The 18,501-nt window shown below is 45.5% G+C and overlaps 1 protein-coding gene across 4 annotated transcripts in view; it reads right to left on the reverse strand.

Moving 5' to 3' along the window:
- The window catches only part of LCORL (ligand dependent nuclear receptor corepressor like), a 104,132-nt gene extending 85,896 nt beyond the window's left edge, over window positions 1–18,236 (reverse strand). For 3 of the 4 annotated variants that reach the window (XM_060246205.1, XM_060246209.1, XM_060246208.1), the window contains exon 1: window positions 18,065–18,236. In XM_060246205.1, the coding sequence (XP_060102188.1) occupies window positions 18,065–18,221 (157 nt within the window). In that variant the 5' untranslated portion in view covers window positions 18,222–18,236. The remainder of the gene's footprint in view (window positions 1–18,064) is intronic. The other variant, XM_060246206.1, reaches the window with a different exon arrangement.
- Window positions 18,237–18,501: the final 265 nt, after the last annotated feature.

Consider the following 18,501-nt stretch of genomic DNA (forward strand, 5'->3'; position numbering starts at 1 on the left):
GCTAAAAGGGAGTCCCGGGGAGGGGGGGGGCTCCTTTGAGGCTTTGAGGGGTCTCCGGAGACGAGTTGCATATTCATAATCTGCAGAAGTTTCCAGAGTCATTTATTTGACATAAGCTCGACAGGATCCTAACCTTCTTTGAGACTGCTAAACATCTAAAGCTATACAAGACTGGTGTTGGATCTGGATAACTGCAGAAAAAGGTACTGATGACTATCTTCATTCCGAGACTATTTAAAGTTAAACAAAATAAAATCAGAAGGTGGGAAATAGAGATTCAGAAAGCTTGGAAGAAGGGGAGAAGGGGCGAAATTTGAATTTTGTAAATTTAAAGGACAGTGCTAAAAAGTGGAAAGGAATTAATTGTTTTGTCTACTTGCAGTTTTGGTGAAAAAAGCCCCATCGTCACAGATATGCAGCTCTCACTGTCAACACAGGAAATACGTCAAACATCGTGAGATCTTTTTACCAGTGAAAACGGGATTTGGTGGCAAGAAAAGCAGGAAGTGTCGGATGGAAAAGGGAAATCATTGAAGCAGCTAGCCTACTCTAGGACTATAATATCACAGAAAACCATTGGCGGCCATTGCTAGGAGGTCAAAATTTAAACAAAGTTTTTAAAGTGTTCGGGACATTAAAAATTGGTGAAACTGACAGAGGGGACAATTATAAGGTAAATACTATTGGACATTATCGCTGATAATTATTTTAGAAGCCTTTTGAAGGAATTTTTTTTAAAGGGAAGCAGAAAGTCGCGACCGCCATTTTGGAAGAAATAAAAACTTTAAAAAATAATATCTGAGCCCAGGAGGCTCTGAGGACAGCACAAACCAATTTTAACCCTCCCTGTAATTTTTCTTTTAGTTGTGTTACAGTGAATCTCATTTACATAAAAGTCTCTTATTCTATAAATCCCCTTATCTTTCTACTTCATAATTTTCTGGTTTATCTAGACAAGAAAAATTGGGATGTATCATAAAGGCAAGCAGCGGGGATATCTCTGGAATCAATTTATTTTTCCATTTAATCCAACTTTTAATGTAGTCTGCAGAAAGGGGTTCTCCACACATTTTATCTCTCTTACTTTTTTCCCATCAAAGAAAATTTTCTCAATTAATTTCAGACGTTTCCCATCTGCCTCCATGCTCACCCAAGATTTACAGAAGAGTCATTTAAATAGGTCACCAAAGCTCTCAACTTATTTGCCTCATAGTATTTACTTATATTAGGTTCTCCCCATCCTCCTTGGTCCATCCTCTCATATCTTATAGCCTTCGTAAGTCTTAGTATATAAAATTAGTGAATTTTTTTTGCCACCTAGCCAGGTCCTTTGGTGTGATAGATATGGGAAAGCATCCTATTAAACAGAGATTCCACCTGAAATGTTGCAGACCTACTATAAGAAATATGCATAACCTCATTCCTTGACATTTTGTGGTTGACATGGGCTCCTGCAGCAGCCATTTTTTTGTCCCCCCTAATTCCAATGGGGTCTACAGACTGGTCTAATACATGATAACCACTGTCTTGAAAGACTGAAACATTGCCTTTTGTCAAGTTTCTAAACATGTGCCCTGTTCCTTTCAATTGGTTGCATATGGCCCAGTGCACTCTATGGCTTTGCAGTTGGCAAGTGGATCTCCATTCAAAGTCCACCCACTCCAGGATGGAAGGCTGTTCAACACAATCCTGGTGGAAACTAGAGATAATAAGAGTGGCATACCCAAGACTTTGCAGAGGAATGGTAGGAAATCCTTTCCCTCTCATTCCTTTTATTCCCAACGCCATTCTCCAGTTCAGTGGAGGGTCCAACAGAGAAGCCTGGCATGCCATTGTATCCTCCGGGGGCCAAAATGGCAGCCGAGAGGTCCAAGGGGTGTCCAATGAGGAAGCCAGGCATGACATCATAGCCTCCAGGGGCCAAACTGGCATCTAAGAAAGCCATTTTAATGCCTTTTTATGGTATGTTACTTAAGCCACTCTGGGCTAGACTCAGTGGTAGAGCTCTCTTTGCAAGAGACAGGAGGAAGGAGGAGAGGGTCTCCATCATTTCCAAAGGTAAACTCATCCTTTTTACATCCTCCCAGAGCCTCTGAGGCTCACTGCTGGGCCATTCTCTTCTTCCAAGAGAGGAGGGCAGAGGGGAAGCAAAGAAAAAAAAGACAAAGGAAGCAGCAAAGCCAAGAGAAGGTGTGAACAGAAAGAGGAACAGGCTGGAGAGGTTAGGAAACTCATGGATAGAAAATTGCTCTAGGCCAGGGGTGTCAAACTCATTTGTTACGAGGGCCAGATCTGATATAAATGAGACCTTGTCAGGCCGGGCCATGTTGTGCCGGGCCATGTGTGTACCTATTTAAGATTAGGTAGCAGAGATATAAACTTTATAAAGAATATAGACAAACACAAAGATTTAACTTAAAACATGCTTAAAATGTTAGCATTCATTGGTTTTAAAGGTGCTTTCTTTTTATTTCTCCCATGGGATCCAGGGAACTGGGCAAAGGAAACTCTGGCTCTTTCCTTCCTTCCCCAGGGGACTGGTGGGGGAGGAGGCTCAGCCAATAGAAGTAAGAGAGGCTTGACTCAGTAGCTCTACTGTGTGAGAGTCTGGAAAAACAAGCTCTGCCTCCTCCCCAAGGGAGAAGCCTCAGCCTCAGAGGTTTTGTTCTGTAGCTCCTGTGCAGTTGAGCAAGCCTTGCAAAGCAAGCTGTGATGCAGAAGGAAGCAAGAGAGAGGGAGAAGGAAGCAGATGACAGCCAGTTGCTTGGGGGTCTGATAGCCCTCCGGGGGCCTGATTCAGCCCCCAGGCAGCATGTTTGACACCCCTGCTCTAGGTAAAGCTTCTTTTTTCCGGAAAAAGAGGGACGAAACTTTCAAGAGGGAAATGGAGAAACATAAGTGTGTCCCCTCATGGACTTTTAAACATTTTTTGATAATTTTGTTTCCACAAAAAGGTTTCAGAACTCCATTCCGCTGCATTCCCCCAGATAAAAAGCCCTTGCCCTAGGAGAAAAGCAAGTAAAAAAGAACAAAGAGTTCTGCTCCAAAACTGTACTTCCTAACGAGGCAGGAAACAAAATGAGCCAGGGCAACTCCCACATTAGAGACAGGAAGTCAAAAAAATGTAGTCCTGCCTGCTTGAGCAATTGGTGGGAATCACCCATGGCCATTCCAAGATATCCTTCTCCTCAGAGTGGGAAGAGCCAGCATCTTGTGACAATCAATTGCTTTCTTTGCCCAAAGTTCAACCAGGAAGTGGAGGAGGGGATGTAATATACAGGAGATGCAGGAGGAAAGGCAGAGGGTAACAAAAGTGAAAGCAAGGTTTAAAAAAATAGTTTCCCCCCCCTTCAATTTCTCCAGCACTTTCTTGCAGAGACAAAGGGTAACAGGACAAGAAGACTATAAAAAATGCAAACACTTTCTCTTCTCTTTTACTCAAGGTTATCCTTTTTTCACAGACCTATTCTAAGGTCTTTGTATATTGAGAAAATGCAGAATTAAAGGAATAAAGGGAAAAGTTCTCACTCAGTTGTTCAAGAATCACCAAAGAAAATATGCTCCACTCTTACTTGTTTAAAATTGTATCTTCGCAAAGCACAATGCCTTAGCTCTTGTTTACACAAAGCTTATTTTTTACACTTGCACACAAATTCCCCTGATGAAGAGCCATCTGTGATCTGAAGTGCAGTGGGCGTTTGAATTGCTTGCTTATTCTGAACTTTGAATAAATCTGTTTCTGTGCCACTTATGGACTGTCCTTGAGACGGAAAAGAGCAAATGGCTATTAGATGAAGTGCTTGCCACCACACTGTATGAGCGAGCAGTGTACCTGGCAGATTTCCACACCACACTGTGTAACCTGCAGTTGGGGTGGGCATCCTGTCTGCCTGAGTTTCTCAATAAATTAGACACTGGATTTATGCCAGTTTGCACTTACAAAGGAATCCCCTTTTATAGGAGTTGTGATCTTCCCAAGCAGCAGATCCCCAAGGTTTTATGGAGGACATCTTATTTTCCCTTTCCCTACTTTTTTTTCTCTCTCCCTTCCATGAAAGCCCCAGTAGCCTCTCTTCTTTTCCTGCTTATCTCCTTCCCACCCACCAGACAGCTAACCTTTATCTGCTTGCAAGTCTTCAGCTTCCCCTCTTTTATTCCCTTCGGCATCCTCTACCCAGGAAAACTCTGACCAAGAGACGCATGGTGTCGGTTGCTGGGCCAGTGAAGGCAGTAGGGCACCTGCAAGGACTTGGGGGCATTTCATTTTCCCCTGTATCTACCCTCCCAACACTATTTCTTCTTTCCCTCCTCCTGGTAACCTCCGTATCCTAACAACATTTCCCTTTCCTTCCTTCTCTCCTTAGCGCCCACCAATCAACCTACCTTTTATCTGCCCCCATCTCCAGATATATGAATTATTTATTTCATTTATACCACCTTTCTCCATAAAAGCACCCAAAGTACTTTACATCCTCTTCTCCATTTTATCCTCATAACAACCCTGTGAGGTAAGTTAGGCTGAGAATATGAAACTGATCCAAGGGTCACCCAGTGAACTTCCATAGCACAATGGCAATTCAGATCTGAGTACTGCAGTAAGGAGGATGTTGACAAAACCAATGGATTGAAATTAAATCAAAAGAGTTTTTGGCTAAACATTAGGAAGAACTTCCTGACCGTTAGAGCAGTTCCTCAGTGGACCAGGCTTCCTTGGGAGGAGGTGAGCTCTCCTTCCTTGGAGGTTTTAAGCAAAAGCTAGTTGGTCATTTGACAGCAATGCTGATTCTGTGAACACAGGCAGATTATGAGAGGGAGGGCAAGAAGGGATGAGACAGTGCTCAGCTGTTGTGTCTCTTTCTTACATGCCCAGAGTAATGCTGATTGCCACTTTGGGGTCAGGAAGGAATTTTCCTTCAAGAAAGATTGACCAGGGATCCTGGAGGTTTTCCCCCCTTCCTCTGGGAATTGAACAGGGCCCATTGGGGAAAGGTAGTTGTTCATTTATTTATTTGTATTTATATCCCGCCAAAGCAGACTCAGGGCAGCTTCAATTTGTGGATTTCCTGCATTGTGCAGGGGGCTGGACTAGATGACCCTTGAGATCTCTTCCAGCCCTATGTTTCTATGGTCGTTTTCGCACTCACCTTCAGCCGGCGCGAAGACCCTCTTCACCGCGCAGGATCTGCGCGGATTTCGCACTAACTGCCGCGGAGCAGCCCGAAAAGCCGGAAGCTCCCTTCGCAAAAGCCGCTCAAACGGAAACCGCCAAAAAGCAAGTTTCCGTTTGAGCGGCTTTTGCGAAGGGAGCTTCCGGCTTTTCGGGCTGCTCCGCGGCAGTTAGTGCGAAATCCGCGCAGATCCTGCGCAGTGAAGAGGGTCTTCACGCCGGCTGAAGGTGAGTGCGAAAACGACCTATGAGTCTCCTAAACTGTAATCCAAAACTCTAACCATTACACCACACTGGCGGGGGGTGGGGGGAGGGGGAAATGTTGAACAACAGCAAGCAAGCTGGGCCTGGTTAAGTCATGGAAGTCACCTAATATCAAGTCAACCAGGAACTGCTTCTGGGTTTGTCCCCAATGAATCTTTCCCACAAAGGCAAAAACAGTCCTAGAAAGGGCCCTGTACCTGCTTCTACCTTTTACTAAGAGAAACCAAAGCTTTTTTTTTTTTTTAGATTACAGATTTTTCTGGAAACCTGGAGCATTTTTTAGTTTTGTAGAAAGATCTATCTTATTGTCCATGGCTCCAGTATCTGGATTTACGTATCCTCAGATTTAGCCATGTTGTGAATTGGATATATTGATCACACCATGTTTCAGCCCCTTCTTCTAGAAACTTGCTTAACATAAGAGCCACGCAGAATAAATGTCGGATGTTGGAGGGAGGGAGATGGAGAGGAGGCAGAGAAGTGGAAAGAAAGCAACTTTAAATGCATTATCCAAACTGCTGGCTGGCTTGGCTAAATGATTAAAAGAGACAAATGCCTTCTCCGAGCTGGCCAATGGGGTGATGGGGGCTTCAAGAGCCACACAATATGTGTGAAAGAGTCACATATGGCTCCCAAGGCGCAGTTGTTCACCCCAGTTCTAGAAGCTTTTCCACAGATTTCTCTCCACCAGAAACACCTGTGGGAGAATGGGTGCCGAAGTTTCACCTTCCCTGCATCATTAAGGAATGAACGTCCTTCTTAGGCAATTATTCCAAGTATGGGGGTAAAGACAGTACTTCCTGGAGCACTGCCCTCATTGGTCAAGTCCAGTATCACCCCTTTCAATGGCACTCTTCTTTTGTGAGTCATTTTTAGGAGACTGACTATGACCAAGCTAGGTATGTTCTTCCACCATGCGGAACCAAAGTGCAGATATGTACTGCAATAATCTGCTACCATGGGGCAGGAAATTTTACAGTGACTTATTTTTGCTGAAAATTATCCATTTCTAAATATTTGTTGTTGCATAAAGACAACTACAAGAATTTATCAAGATCCCTGAAAGTACAGCAAACTATCAATCCCTGCCCATCAACTTTATTTACATTTCCTCAAGCTAATGAAACTCAACAAGACAGCTTATAATTGTACCAAATACTAACACTTCCTACACATCTAAGAGGCCACCTACATAAAAAAATCAAACAGCTTTATAATAGCGATGTACAAAGATGCCCCTCAGTTTACATTTTTCATTCAGCAACAGACACGAACAGGTGTTCCCAGTTACTTGTGCATCAACTGATTTGATAAAACAAAGTATGCATTTTTTAACAATTCACAGGAAAATAACTCAGAACGAGGAAACAAAATGGTGCTAAAACAGTTTAATGCAGGGGTGTCGAACATGCAGCCTGGGGGCCAAATGAGGTCCCTGGAGGGCTCCTATCAGGCCCCCAAGCAACTGGCAGTCCTCTGCTTCCTTCTCCCTCTCTCTTGCTTCCTTCTGCATCACAGCTTGCTTTGTCAGGCTCTTTCAATTGCACAGCTACTGAGCTACGTCTCACTTCCTTCTATTGGCTGAGGCTCCTCTCCCTCCTGGTCCCCTGGGGAAGGAAGGAGCCAGAGCTTCCTCTGCCCAGTTCCCTGGATCCCATGGGAGAGTTACAAAGAAAGCACCATTAAGACCAAGAAGTGCTGATGTTTTAAACATGTTTTATTTTAAGTTTTTTAAAAATCTTCAATTGTGTTTATCTGTGTCCTTTGTAAAGTTTATCTCTCTGCTACCTGGGATTACATTTTATGACACACATGGCCCAGCCCAACAAGGTCTCATTTATGTCAAATCCAGCCCTCATAACCATGAGTTCAACATCCTTGGTTTAATGGGTTTGATACAAAAAAGGAAGAGAAAACACAAGGAGGGAGGATCAGGATTTTTTTTATTGAACCCAGCGAGTTTAAAAATTTGACAGCATCTCTGGTTTTTAATGCATATCGCACCACTAAAGACTGCTTTGGAGGATGCACAATCAGTTCCACATTTCATAGCCTGCTTCATCCAACTGGCCATGCTGCATGGCATCAACACACCCAGGCTTCTACTAGCATGACTTGGGGGAGCACCAGCGTTTTCTGAGTTAATGCTGCAGTACTCAATGATGAGAAACAGCGATGAAATTGGGGAACAGAAACTGAGCAAAAGGGGGAAATGAGGTGGGTGGAGAATCCTGTGAAGCAGAGAAGGAATGAAAAGTAACATAGCAGTACAGAGGAAAAACGGAGTAGCTATGAGACAACAGATATCTGTCTTGCTATGTAAATCTCCATCTCTATCCTTTCAACAGAATATAGTGAGGTAGCAATATGTCAGATCAGGGGCAGCACCCCAAAACTCAATCCAGGTAGAAATAGATAATGTTAGCAGACGATAAAAATCAGTTGAGCACAGCAGAACTGGTCTGTTCTGGATAGAGTTGCACCAACAGAAGTAGGTAGGTGGGGCTGAGAGCAGCTCTTTCAAGAACTGTGATTGACTGACCCAAGGTCACTCAGCAGGTGCATGTGGAGTGGGCAATCAAGCTCAGATTTCCCAGAGCAAAGTCCACGCACTTAACCACAACACCAAACTTGAGTGGGATCACATTTGGAGGAATATGGTATGTAGACCTGAGGTTACAGTGTGAGGCAGATATCTCCTCTGTGGCACATAAATTGTAACACCTTTAACTAATTCAGTTTGGTTTACTAGCTGCAGCTCTTCATCAGTGGCATAATCTGGCTGCAGTCATCCACGTAATGATTACACCCAGCCTGGCCTATTGCCAATATACGATGGACTGCCTGATAAAGGAATAGCCAGGTTACTTGCGGTGTCAGTTAGAGAGGACATATATTAGCATTGAGATATTGGCTCTAGTTTCTAATTTGCTTCTGAATACAATTCAAAGTGTTAGTATAGAATCAGAGGGTACTTGAAGGACCACTTTATCCCATGTATGTGTGTGTGTGTGTAGATAGATGAGACAGATTATAGATGCACACCCTCACCAGCTGAGATCTTTATAAGATCTTTATAAGAGTCCCTGTTCTGTTGAGTGATGTACATCAGGCAAACGAGCTTTTTCTGTCATGCTGCCTGGTTAATGGAGAATGAATTATAAAGTTAAGGTGGCAACAAAAGTTTCTGTGGTTACCACAGTTCTCAAAAACGTAAGAGTGCCCATGAGGTGACTTTCAAATAAGGGGCACTATTTCAAGGAAGTGTTCTGACCTCACCACTCTGGTCATCTCCAGCAGTTTACAGAAACACCCAACGTTAATCCTCTTTCACAAACTATTGTTGCCTAAGTGTCACACTATGTTCTTCAGAACTTTCACACAATTTGACAGGAAGTTTGGCAATACGAAGACAAGATGCCTGAAAAACATCTTTCTTGTGCCGGCTTTTGTTCTCTTACATTATATTATGTTTGTCATTTTGTTAACATACTATCTTTCTGCCCGAAGGGGCAATTAAGATGTTTCATTATGTCTAAATACTATGTATCTGAAGAAGCATGCATTCCCACAAAAGCGTCCGTCCGTCCATCTGTCTATCTCTATATAAAAGCAAGTGTCCTGAATGACTGATCAACAACCCAGCCCAAACCCCTGGACCTAGAATCTCAAAATTCGGAGAGTGCATTCCTTCCATGACTTAAGCATCCACTAAGAAGGGATTTTTAGAAATTCCACCCTTAAGGGGGTGAAAAGGCATAAAATGAGCTTTCACATGGGGTAAAGCTGTGCTGTGTGGCAGGGTGCAGAGATCAGAAATTGGTGCATTGATGCATTTATGAATGTTTTTCTCTCTGGCTCTGCAAAGAGGTTAATTACTATTTAAAAGGGCTTGAGCTGAAGAAGATACGAAACTGTTTAAAAGTTCCAGAAAGATGTATCCTCTCTCCATTTGTGATCTTTTCATTCCATGGATTTCCTTATCAGCACTGTTTCTCATCGCTTAAAAGAAAGCTTGGACTTTGAACTTCTGGAAGTGATTAAAGACCTTACGCCCACAACACTACAAAAAGAAAGTGTTCCTAGAAGGTTTTTCCTTTTGAAAGCTGGTGCAACAACACTTGTAAAGGAAGAGTACCAAATGGAATTCCAGGATTGTAGCTATCATGTAATAAGAATGTAATGGTTTTGGAGGTTATATTGTCGATTTGTAAGAAAATTATATATATCAGAATGGCCAACGGTAGCTCTCCAGATGTTTTTTGCCTACAACTCCCATCAGCCCCAGCCAACATGGCCAATGGCTGGGGCTGATGGGAGTTGTAGGCAAAAAACATCTGGAGAGCTACCGTTGGCCACCCGATATATATAGTTAATAGTATTTCACACTCTAATAAATATCTGCATCAGTGTTCCCGGCTCACATATATTTGTCTTAGCTCAGGAAAAATGGCCCCAGAACAAACTAATAATAAACACACTGTTATAGAGTAGCTCACAACTTTAATGCCAGTAGCTCACGAAGCAGAATTTTTGCTCACAGGGAGCTTAAAGGGAGTATTGATCTCCATCTGTTTCAAATTGCTCTTTCGTGATTCTTTATATTTTGTTTCAGTCTATACAAAAGTTTGTGTATTTTCAATATACTCCTGGAGAAAATGAATGCTTTGCAGGCTGGACCTTGTGTCATTATAACCTGCTGAGGTTACTTCGCTCCTGCTTTGGCCCACACTGTATCAGTGTTTAGTTCTCATGGCCCTTTCTTACACACACCAGGGAAATGCTCATTGCTACTTAGGGGTCAGTCAGCAATGTTTTTCCAGCCCAATTTGGCCAGGGATCTGGGGGGTGGGGTGGAGGTTGCCATCTTCTGGGCTAGGAGCAGGTGTCACGAGGTGTGTGTGTGGGGAGGTATTTGTGAACTTCCTGCATTGTGCAGGGGGTTGGACTAGATGACCTTGGAAGACCGTTCCAACTCTCTGAATCTATGACAACATTTATTTTATTTATTTGCATTATTTATAGTCCACCTTCTTCACTGGGACTTAAGGCGGATTACACATAGTGAGTCAATACAATCAACAGGATGGGACAATCAATAAACAATGAAATAGGATTTGTACTGTAGAACCAACCATAAATCCTAAAAGCCAAACTAAAGCAAAATATGTGTTAATATCAGTAAGCTACACAATGAAGAATAGTCCACAGTCCCTAGTAATTTGTCTAAGTAACATTGTGAGTCATTCTATACAGAGCTATCATTGCCTGGCAGGGCTTTTTTTGTAAAAAAAAAACCTGGCAGGAACTTATTTGAATATTAGGCCACACCCTCTGATACCAAGTCAGCCGGAAATGTGTTCCTGTGCGTTCTTGCTCAAAACCCCCCCCCCTGTTGCCTGGGTAGAAAAGCCCTCTTCAATAATTCAGTTTTGCATACTTTGTGGAAAGCCAGGAGAGGAGAAGCCTTCCTAACTTCATCGGGCAGACTATTTCATAAGGTGGGGGCTACAATGGAGAAGGCACATGTACAGATGATTGCTGATTTTCTTCATTTGTAAGTTGGTACCTACAAAATGCCCTGGTCAGATAAGCAAAGCTGTCATGGAGAAGCACAGGAGAGACAGTACTGCAGATGTGAGGGTCCAAAGCCATGAAAGGCTTTGTGCATGATAGCCACAACTTTAAATTGAGCCCAATAACTGATGGGCAGCCAGTGGAGTGATTACAGAACTGGTGTAACACACATGCTCCATCTGGCTCTCAATAACAAACAAGCTACAGCAATCCGCACCACCTGGATTTTCCAGACTGATTTTGAAGGGAGACCAATCTACAGCGCATTACAGTAGTCTAGTCTCAATATCACCATGGCATGGATCCAGGCAGCCAGATCAACTGTATCAAGCGAAGGGGTTACTTTTCAAGCTAGGTGAAGTTGGAAGAAAGTCTTTTTTTGCAACTGCATTAACTTGCCTCTCCACAATAATGCTGGGTCCAGTATAACCCCAAGGCTCTTAACTGACTCAACAAGTGTCAGATGAACACCATCCGAAGTGGGGAGCATAATCTCTTTCAAAACTTCTGCCTTTCCAACGAGCATTATTTCTGTCCTTCCACAATCTAGTTTCAATTTGTCATTCTTAGCCATTTAATCATTGCAGCAATTTAGGACAACTACCGCATCACCAGGAGATTTGGAGAAGGATATATATAGCTGTGTATCATCTGTACATTGATAACAGCCAGTCCCAAACGAGGAATGATTTGGCCTAAGAACATGGAAAGTATGGGGGATTGAATTGCAAGCTGTGGGACCCTACAAGACAAGTCCAATACTACATATATAAAAAGGTAAAGGTAGTCCCCCTGTGCAAGCACCAGTAGTTTCCAACTCTCTCTCTCTATATATGACTTATAGCTTGCCCTCCTTACACAGTAAGGCTCAGGGTGGATCACAACATTTAGAATCAACATACAATTCAATTAAATACAGTTTAGATTAAAATTACCAATCCTAATGTAAACAGTTCCACATTAAATGGGCAGATCCAGAATTGGTGGATACAGCTCCATCTTACAGACCCTGCAAAATTGTATCAAATCTCACAGGGCTCAGAGCTCATTGGACAGAGTGTTCCATTAGGTTGGGGACGGGGTCGAAAAGGCCCTAGTCAAGGATAGTCCAATGGCCTTCAAACGGGGATCATTAGCAAGTTGTTATTAGCAGAGCAAAGTGCCCTTTGGGGGACATACTAGGAGAGGCAGTCCCTCAGATACTTTGACCTCAGACTGTTTAGGCCTTGAAAGGTCAATGCCATAACCTTGAACTTGCTCTGGAATTCAACTGGGAGCCAGTGCAGCTAGCAAAGCACAGGGTGAATATGTGCTCTAACTGGAGTCCCCGTAAGGACCCACACCGCTGCATTCTGGACTAGTTGTGGTTGCGGGTCAGCCTCAAGAATAGCCCTGCATAAAGCAAGTTGAAGCAATCCAATCTAGGGGTGAACGCTGCATGGATCACTGTAACTAGATCTTGGTGGAACAGATAGGGAGCCAATTGTCCAGTCTGGCATAGATAGAAAAATACCAGTCTAGTTACATTGGTGATCTGTTCCTCCACTGACAGGGAGGCATCAAGGATCACCATAAAGTTTTGATGGCTGGTGTGAGCGTTAATGGCATCCCAACCTGGCATCACCTCAACTGCACCAACTGGATTTTCCAGACTGATTTTGAAGGGAGACCAATCTACAGCGCATTACAGTAGTCTAGTCTCAATATCACCATGGCATGGATCCAGGCAGCCAGATCAACTGTATCAAGCGAAGGGGCTACTTTTCAAGCTAAGCATAGGATTTAATCTCATTTGGCTCTGCTTCAGCCATCCCAATCGCTGCTTCCAGTCCCTCAGTCAAGGTAGCTGGAGTACCATGAATCCCCACGCTGGCGAGGTGGCATTCCATCAAATCGTGATCAACACTGTCAAATGCTGACAAAAGATCTAACAACAGCAGCAACAATGACTCACCTCCATCCACCTGTCTATGGAGATCATCTGGGAGAGCATCCAAGGCCATCTCCAGCCCATGGCAGAAGCCAGACTGGAATGCATCTAGAGCCAATGAGATCTGGAGTTGCTCTGCCACTGCTCTCTTGACCAGGTACAGTAGACAGTTGAATGGATCGGAAGGATCCAATTATGTGTTTTTCAAGAGTGGTCTTTCCACTCTTAATTTCCCCAAGTAGACGCCTGAATTCAGGGAGATTTATAATGTCTATCGGGGAGCCCAGACTTGATTCCTGGTGGCTTTCCTAGCCACGATGGGCATGGGTCTAAGAGGCAGGTGGTAGGCTTCACTACCTCCAGAATCCTTGTCAACACTGGCCCAAGAGAGTCAACTGAAAATGTCCAAAATTGGACCTGAAGACGGCCAAGGGGACTCCACTTACTGTATCAATGTTGGCAGGCCAGGCAGAGCGACAGAATTTTATCTGCAAAAAAGCCTGCAAAGGCCTCAAAGCTTAGATCCAATCTACTAGCAGTTTGAGCTAAACAATTACCCTAAACAATTGTGCTGGGTGAGAGCTGGCAAACATGATAGTGGCAGCAAAGAATGCCTTATTTACAGCCTTCACCAGCTCATAGATTTCATAAACGTCCTATATATTGTTCTTGTCGCTTCATCATGGATCTACTTGTCTTCACTCCCATTTCATCCTCTGTAGTTCTATGTTATACTTTGGAGCCAGTTTTGGTCAGGAGTGAAGAGGACTTTGGAGAGTGATTTTGTCAATGGCTTCAGACAGCCAGGAATTCCAGTACTCTATCCACTTATCTAACAAATCACAAGGGGGCATCAGATCCCAAAGAACATTCTGGAACCATACTGGGTCCATAAATCTCAACAACAGAGGTCATCAATTAAAGCCACCTCCATCCCATACCCCAGTCTGAAACCAGACCGAGAAGGAAACAGAGGAGATGAGTTATCTAAGAAAACCTAGAGGTGATCTGCTACTCAATCACATCACCTAGGAAGAGCAGATTAGAAACAGGGCAATAACTGGCCACATCATTTTTCTATTTTTTTTCAAGCAGTGGACAGATAACCACCTCTTTGAGTGATTGAGGAAAGGTGCCCTGAGTTAGTGATCAATTAATAACAGATACCAAGGATTTGCTGAAGTGATCTTTACATGATTTTAGAAGTCAGAATGGGCAAGGGTCCCGGGCACAAGAAGTGGCCTTCACTGATCTGAGGAGTTTGTCAACATCCACCATGGAAACTGAGTCAAAGTGGCCCATAAAAAGAACAGACAGTGTATTAGACAGCTCCTCCATTGGACCTGTGTTACAGTCAGCATCTAGATCAGAGGGTATTCTTGATATTTTATCAGCAAAAACTTTTCAAAAGTATCACAGCTAATTGTCTGGTCCATTTGTGCCAGTCATAATAATGATGCAAGTCCTCTAACCTGTCTCAGAAGCACAATGTAGAATTAAAATCACTGCCTTTCCTTCCCACTTATGAGGGGGAGGAAGATATTACTGTCTTTAAAGCAGTAATTCTAACATGGAAGATACTGAAGGAGCTCCCAACCAAAACCTGAAACCACATAAGCGTGTGACTCAAGGCAATTTAACATAAGCCCTGACTATTACCCACCCACCTTACACAATTTGAACATATTCATCCACCAGTGTCTTTCTAGCCAGCTCTGCCCAATGTGCAAATCCTAAACCATAAATGAACAGAAATTGATTTTGAGAGATCTGATAACAGCATGACAACATGGCTCAAATAAAATTACAAAATTTAAGATTCATGCAGTTCTTGATGCCTGACAGCCAGATACGCAAACGAAAAGAAATCTTGACTGTTTGTAACCGTCTCCCCTGATAGCTGAACATGCAAACAGCGCAGCCTGAAGGTAATCCAATACCTATCACCTGCAGCTGGGCATTATTATATCCATCCTCTACAAAACAGGCAACAGGATGTCCTTCAATTCCAAAGGAGAATAAGTTTATGGTAAAAAGTATGCTGTTACCCTAAACTTTCAGAAGAGCATAAAATTCCCAAACAGTATGCATATAAAAACAAGACTACTGAGGAGCTAAACAGCTCTCTTGATTCATGCCATAAGCAAATCCAGCAAACTGCAGATCCTTAGCCACCAGCGTGAACCATTGCACAGCACTGCTAAAGTTAGTCAAAGCAAATCTCCATCCTGCTCCACTGCTGGTAAATGGGCAGGTGTGGACAGAGGCAGGTCATGCCAAGATCCTCTAGTGGTGCGTGAGGCAGATAATCTAAACGCTGCTGTCCTGTCCCCACTTCCAGGCCCCTCAAAGGACAGGTCCCAATTCACAGTCAAGGTGTTCTGCCCCACCCCAGGGAAATGAAGAAGGAACAGAGAGAGCTCCATTTCAGTGGGGCTTGTACACAATAACTTCCAGATGCTTTGAGTCCAGTGCACCTTCAAGACACAGTTTAATTCTGGGCATATACTTTCAGGTGCATGCATGCACACAAAAGCTTATAAGCAGAATTAAACTTTGTTGGTCTTAAAGGTGCCTCTGGACTCACTCTGTTCTGTTGCTTCAGGCCAACATTGCTACCCACCGAAATCTTCCTAATGCAAACTGTTTGGGGTACCGAAATCAAAGGTTTGCTCAATTTGTTAATTTTACTATTCTGTCATTGTTTTTTTAAATTCGTACCATTTTGCATTCTAAACCACTAGCTACCAGCTCTATGTAGCTCTGCTCACTATACCCGATTCCTCGTCTGAAGAAGTGTGCATGCACACAAAAGCTAACATTCTGAATAAAACTTTGTAGATCTTAAAGGTGCCTCTGAACTCAAACTCTGTTCTGTTACTACAGGCTAACATTGCTACCCGCCTAAATCTTCCTAATGGATTTGTTCTCTATGGAGCCAGACCGACCTGCTATATAATTAGCTATCCCTTAATGGTGCCAACCCCAAAGCCACGAATTCACAACAGCACAGGGAGAACGATTCTACAGTCGCATTGTGTCCCATTACACCACAGGAGACCACCCCCCTCCTATAAGGGAGGGATGGTGGCTCAGTGGTAGAGCATCTGCTTAGTAAGCAGAAGGTCCCAAGATCAATCCCTGGCATATCCAACTAAAAAGGGTCCAGCCAAATAGGCGTGAAAAACCTTCGCCTGAGACCCTGGAGAGCCGCTAAATGGGAGTGATGGTGGCTCACTGGTAGAGCATCTGCTTAGTAAGCAGAAGGTCCCAGGTTCAGTCCTCGGCATCTCCAACTAAAAAGGGTCCAGGCAAATAGGTGTGAAAAACCTTCCCCTGAGATCCAGGAGAGCCGCTAAAGGGGAGTGATGGTGGCTCAGCAGTAGAGCATCTGCTTGGTAAGCAGAAGGTCCCAGGTTCAATCCCCGGCATCTCCAACTAAAAAGGGTCCAGCCAAATAGGCGTGAAAGACCTTCCCCTGAGACCCTGGAGAGCCACTAAAGGGGAGTGATGGTGGCTCAGTGGTAGAGCATCTGCTTGGTAAGCAGAAGGTCCCAGGTTCAATCCCCAGCATCTCCAACTAAAAAGGGTCCAGCCAAATAGGCGTGAAAAACCTTCCCCTGAGACCCTGGAGAGCCGCTAAAGGGGAGTGATGGTGGCTCAGTGGTAGAGCATCTGCTTAGTAAGCAGAAGGTCCCTGGTTCAATCCTCGGCATCTCTAACTAAAAAGGGTCCAGCCAAATAGGCGTGAAAAACCTTCCCCTGAGACCCTGGAGAGCCGCTAAAGGGGAGCAATGGTGGCTCAGTGGTAGAGCATCTGCTTGGTAAGCAGAAGGTCCCAGGTTCAATCCCCGGCATCTGCAACTAAAAAGGGTCCAGGCAAATAGGCGTGAAAGACCTTCCCCTGAGACCCTGGAGAGCCGCTAAAGGGGAGCAATGGTGGCTCAGTGGAAGAGCATCTGCTTGGTAAGCAGAAGGTCCCACGTTCAATCCCCGGCATCTCCAACTAAAAAGGGTCCAAGCAAATAGGCGTGAAAAACCTTCCCCTGAGACCCTGGAGAGCCGCTAAAGGGGAGTGATGGTGGCTCAGTGGTAGAGCATCTGCTTGGTAAGCAGAAGGTCCCACGTTCAATCCCCGGCATCTCCAACTAAAAAGGGTCCAGGCAAATAGGCGTGAAAGACCTTCCCCTGAGACCCTGGAGAGCCGCTAAAGGGGAGTGATGGTGGCTCAGTGGTAGAGCATCTGCTTGGTAAGCAGAAGGTCCCAGGTTCAATCCCCGGCATCTCTAACTAAAAAGGGTCCAGCCAAATAGGCGTGAAAAACCTTCCCCTGAGACCCTGGAGAGCCGCTAAAGGGGAGTGATGGTGGCTCAGTGGTAGAGCATCTGCTTGGTAAGCAGAAGGTCCCTGGTTCAATCCTCGGCATCTCTAACTAAAAAGGGTCCAGCCAAATAGGCGTGAAAAACCTTCCCCTGAGACCCTGGAGAGCGGCTGCCGGTCGGAGTAGACAATACTGAAGGACCGAGGGTCTGATTCAGTATAAGGCAGCTTCATACATTCCTCTGAAAACCCGGGTCGCCTCCCCACCTGCAGAGCCGCTGCAGGGGGAACGAGCAGCGGTCCTCTAAGCAAGAGCTCGGGAGAGAAAGTTATTTTAAAAGTTTGAAAAGGTGAAGGAAGAGAGAGGAAGAGAAAGTGGCGGCGGGGGGGGGGGAGAGCCGGGGCGCAGGACAGCCCGAGAGGTCGGCGGGGGGCGAGGACGGGCGCGAGAACCGCCGTCGTTATGACAACGCCGCGAGAGAGGGGCGGGGGGAGGGAGGAGAGGCGCGCAGCCAGGCCGGCGCGAGGGAGCGGGCGGGCGGGGGGGGGGAGACTTCAAATCCCAACCGTCAACGCACGAGCGGCTTCTCCTCTTAAAGGGGCCGCAGACCCCGCCGCCGCGCTTCGGCCAGAAGGGAGCCCCGCACAAAAGGCACGGCGACGGCTTCGGAGAAAGCAGGAAAGCAGGCAGGCAGGTAGGGGAGAGTGTCGCTCGAAGCCGCCGCCGCCTCAGGAGCGCTCCCCTCAGAGCCCTGCACAACCGAAGGGGGGGATGCCGGCCCGCCCGCCTCCCCTCTCGCTCTTACCCACACAGTGCATGAGCCGGTGCCGCCAGGAGTCGAGTTCGCGGCGGACTCCCCTGCGCTCCGCCGTGCAGCGGGGGCTCCGGCACTGCGAGGAGGAGGAGGAGGCGGCGGCGGGAGCGGGAGCCGCGGCGGCCATTCTGTCTGTTCCCTTTTCCATCTGCCTCTGACCTCACGCCCGCTCATTTGCATGCGGGAGCGCGCGCCCCGCCCACTCCCCTCGCCCCGCCCACTCCCCTCCAGAACGGGAGAGAGAGAGCGCCCTCTTTTCCCTCACGGCGGAGGCGGTGCACGGGCGGCGGTTCCTTTTCTTTTCGAAGCCTGAGGGGGGGGGGGAGAAAAAGAAAACGAATGCCTGCGGGGGTGGGTGTTGAGAGAGCTCGAGTCGCCCCAGGGAAGGAAGGGCTTCCCCCCCCCGGTGGACTACGAATCCCAGAAGG

The sequence above is a fragment of the Heteronotia binoei genome, chromosome 9 (genome assembly GCF_032191835.1).
Source record: "Heteronotia binoei isolate CCM8104 ecotype False Entrance Well chromosome 9, APGP_CSIRO_Hbin_v1, whole genome shotgun sequence".
Classification (NCBI taxonomy): domain Eukaryota; kingdom Metazoa; phylum Chordata; class Lepidosauria; order Squamata; family Gekkonidae; genus Heteronotia; species Heteronotia binoei.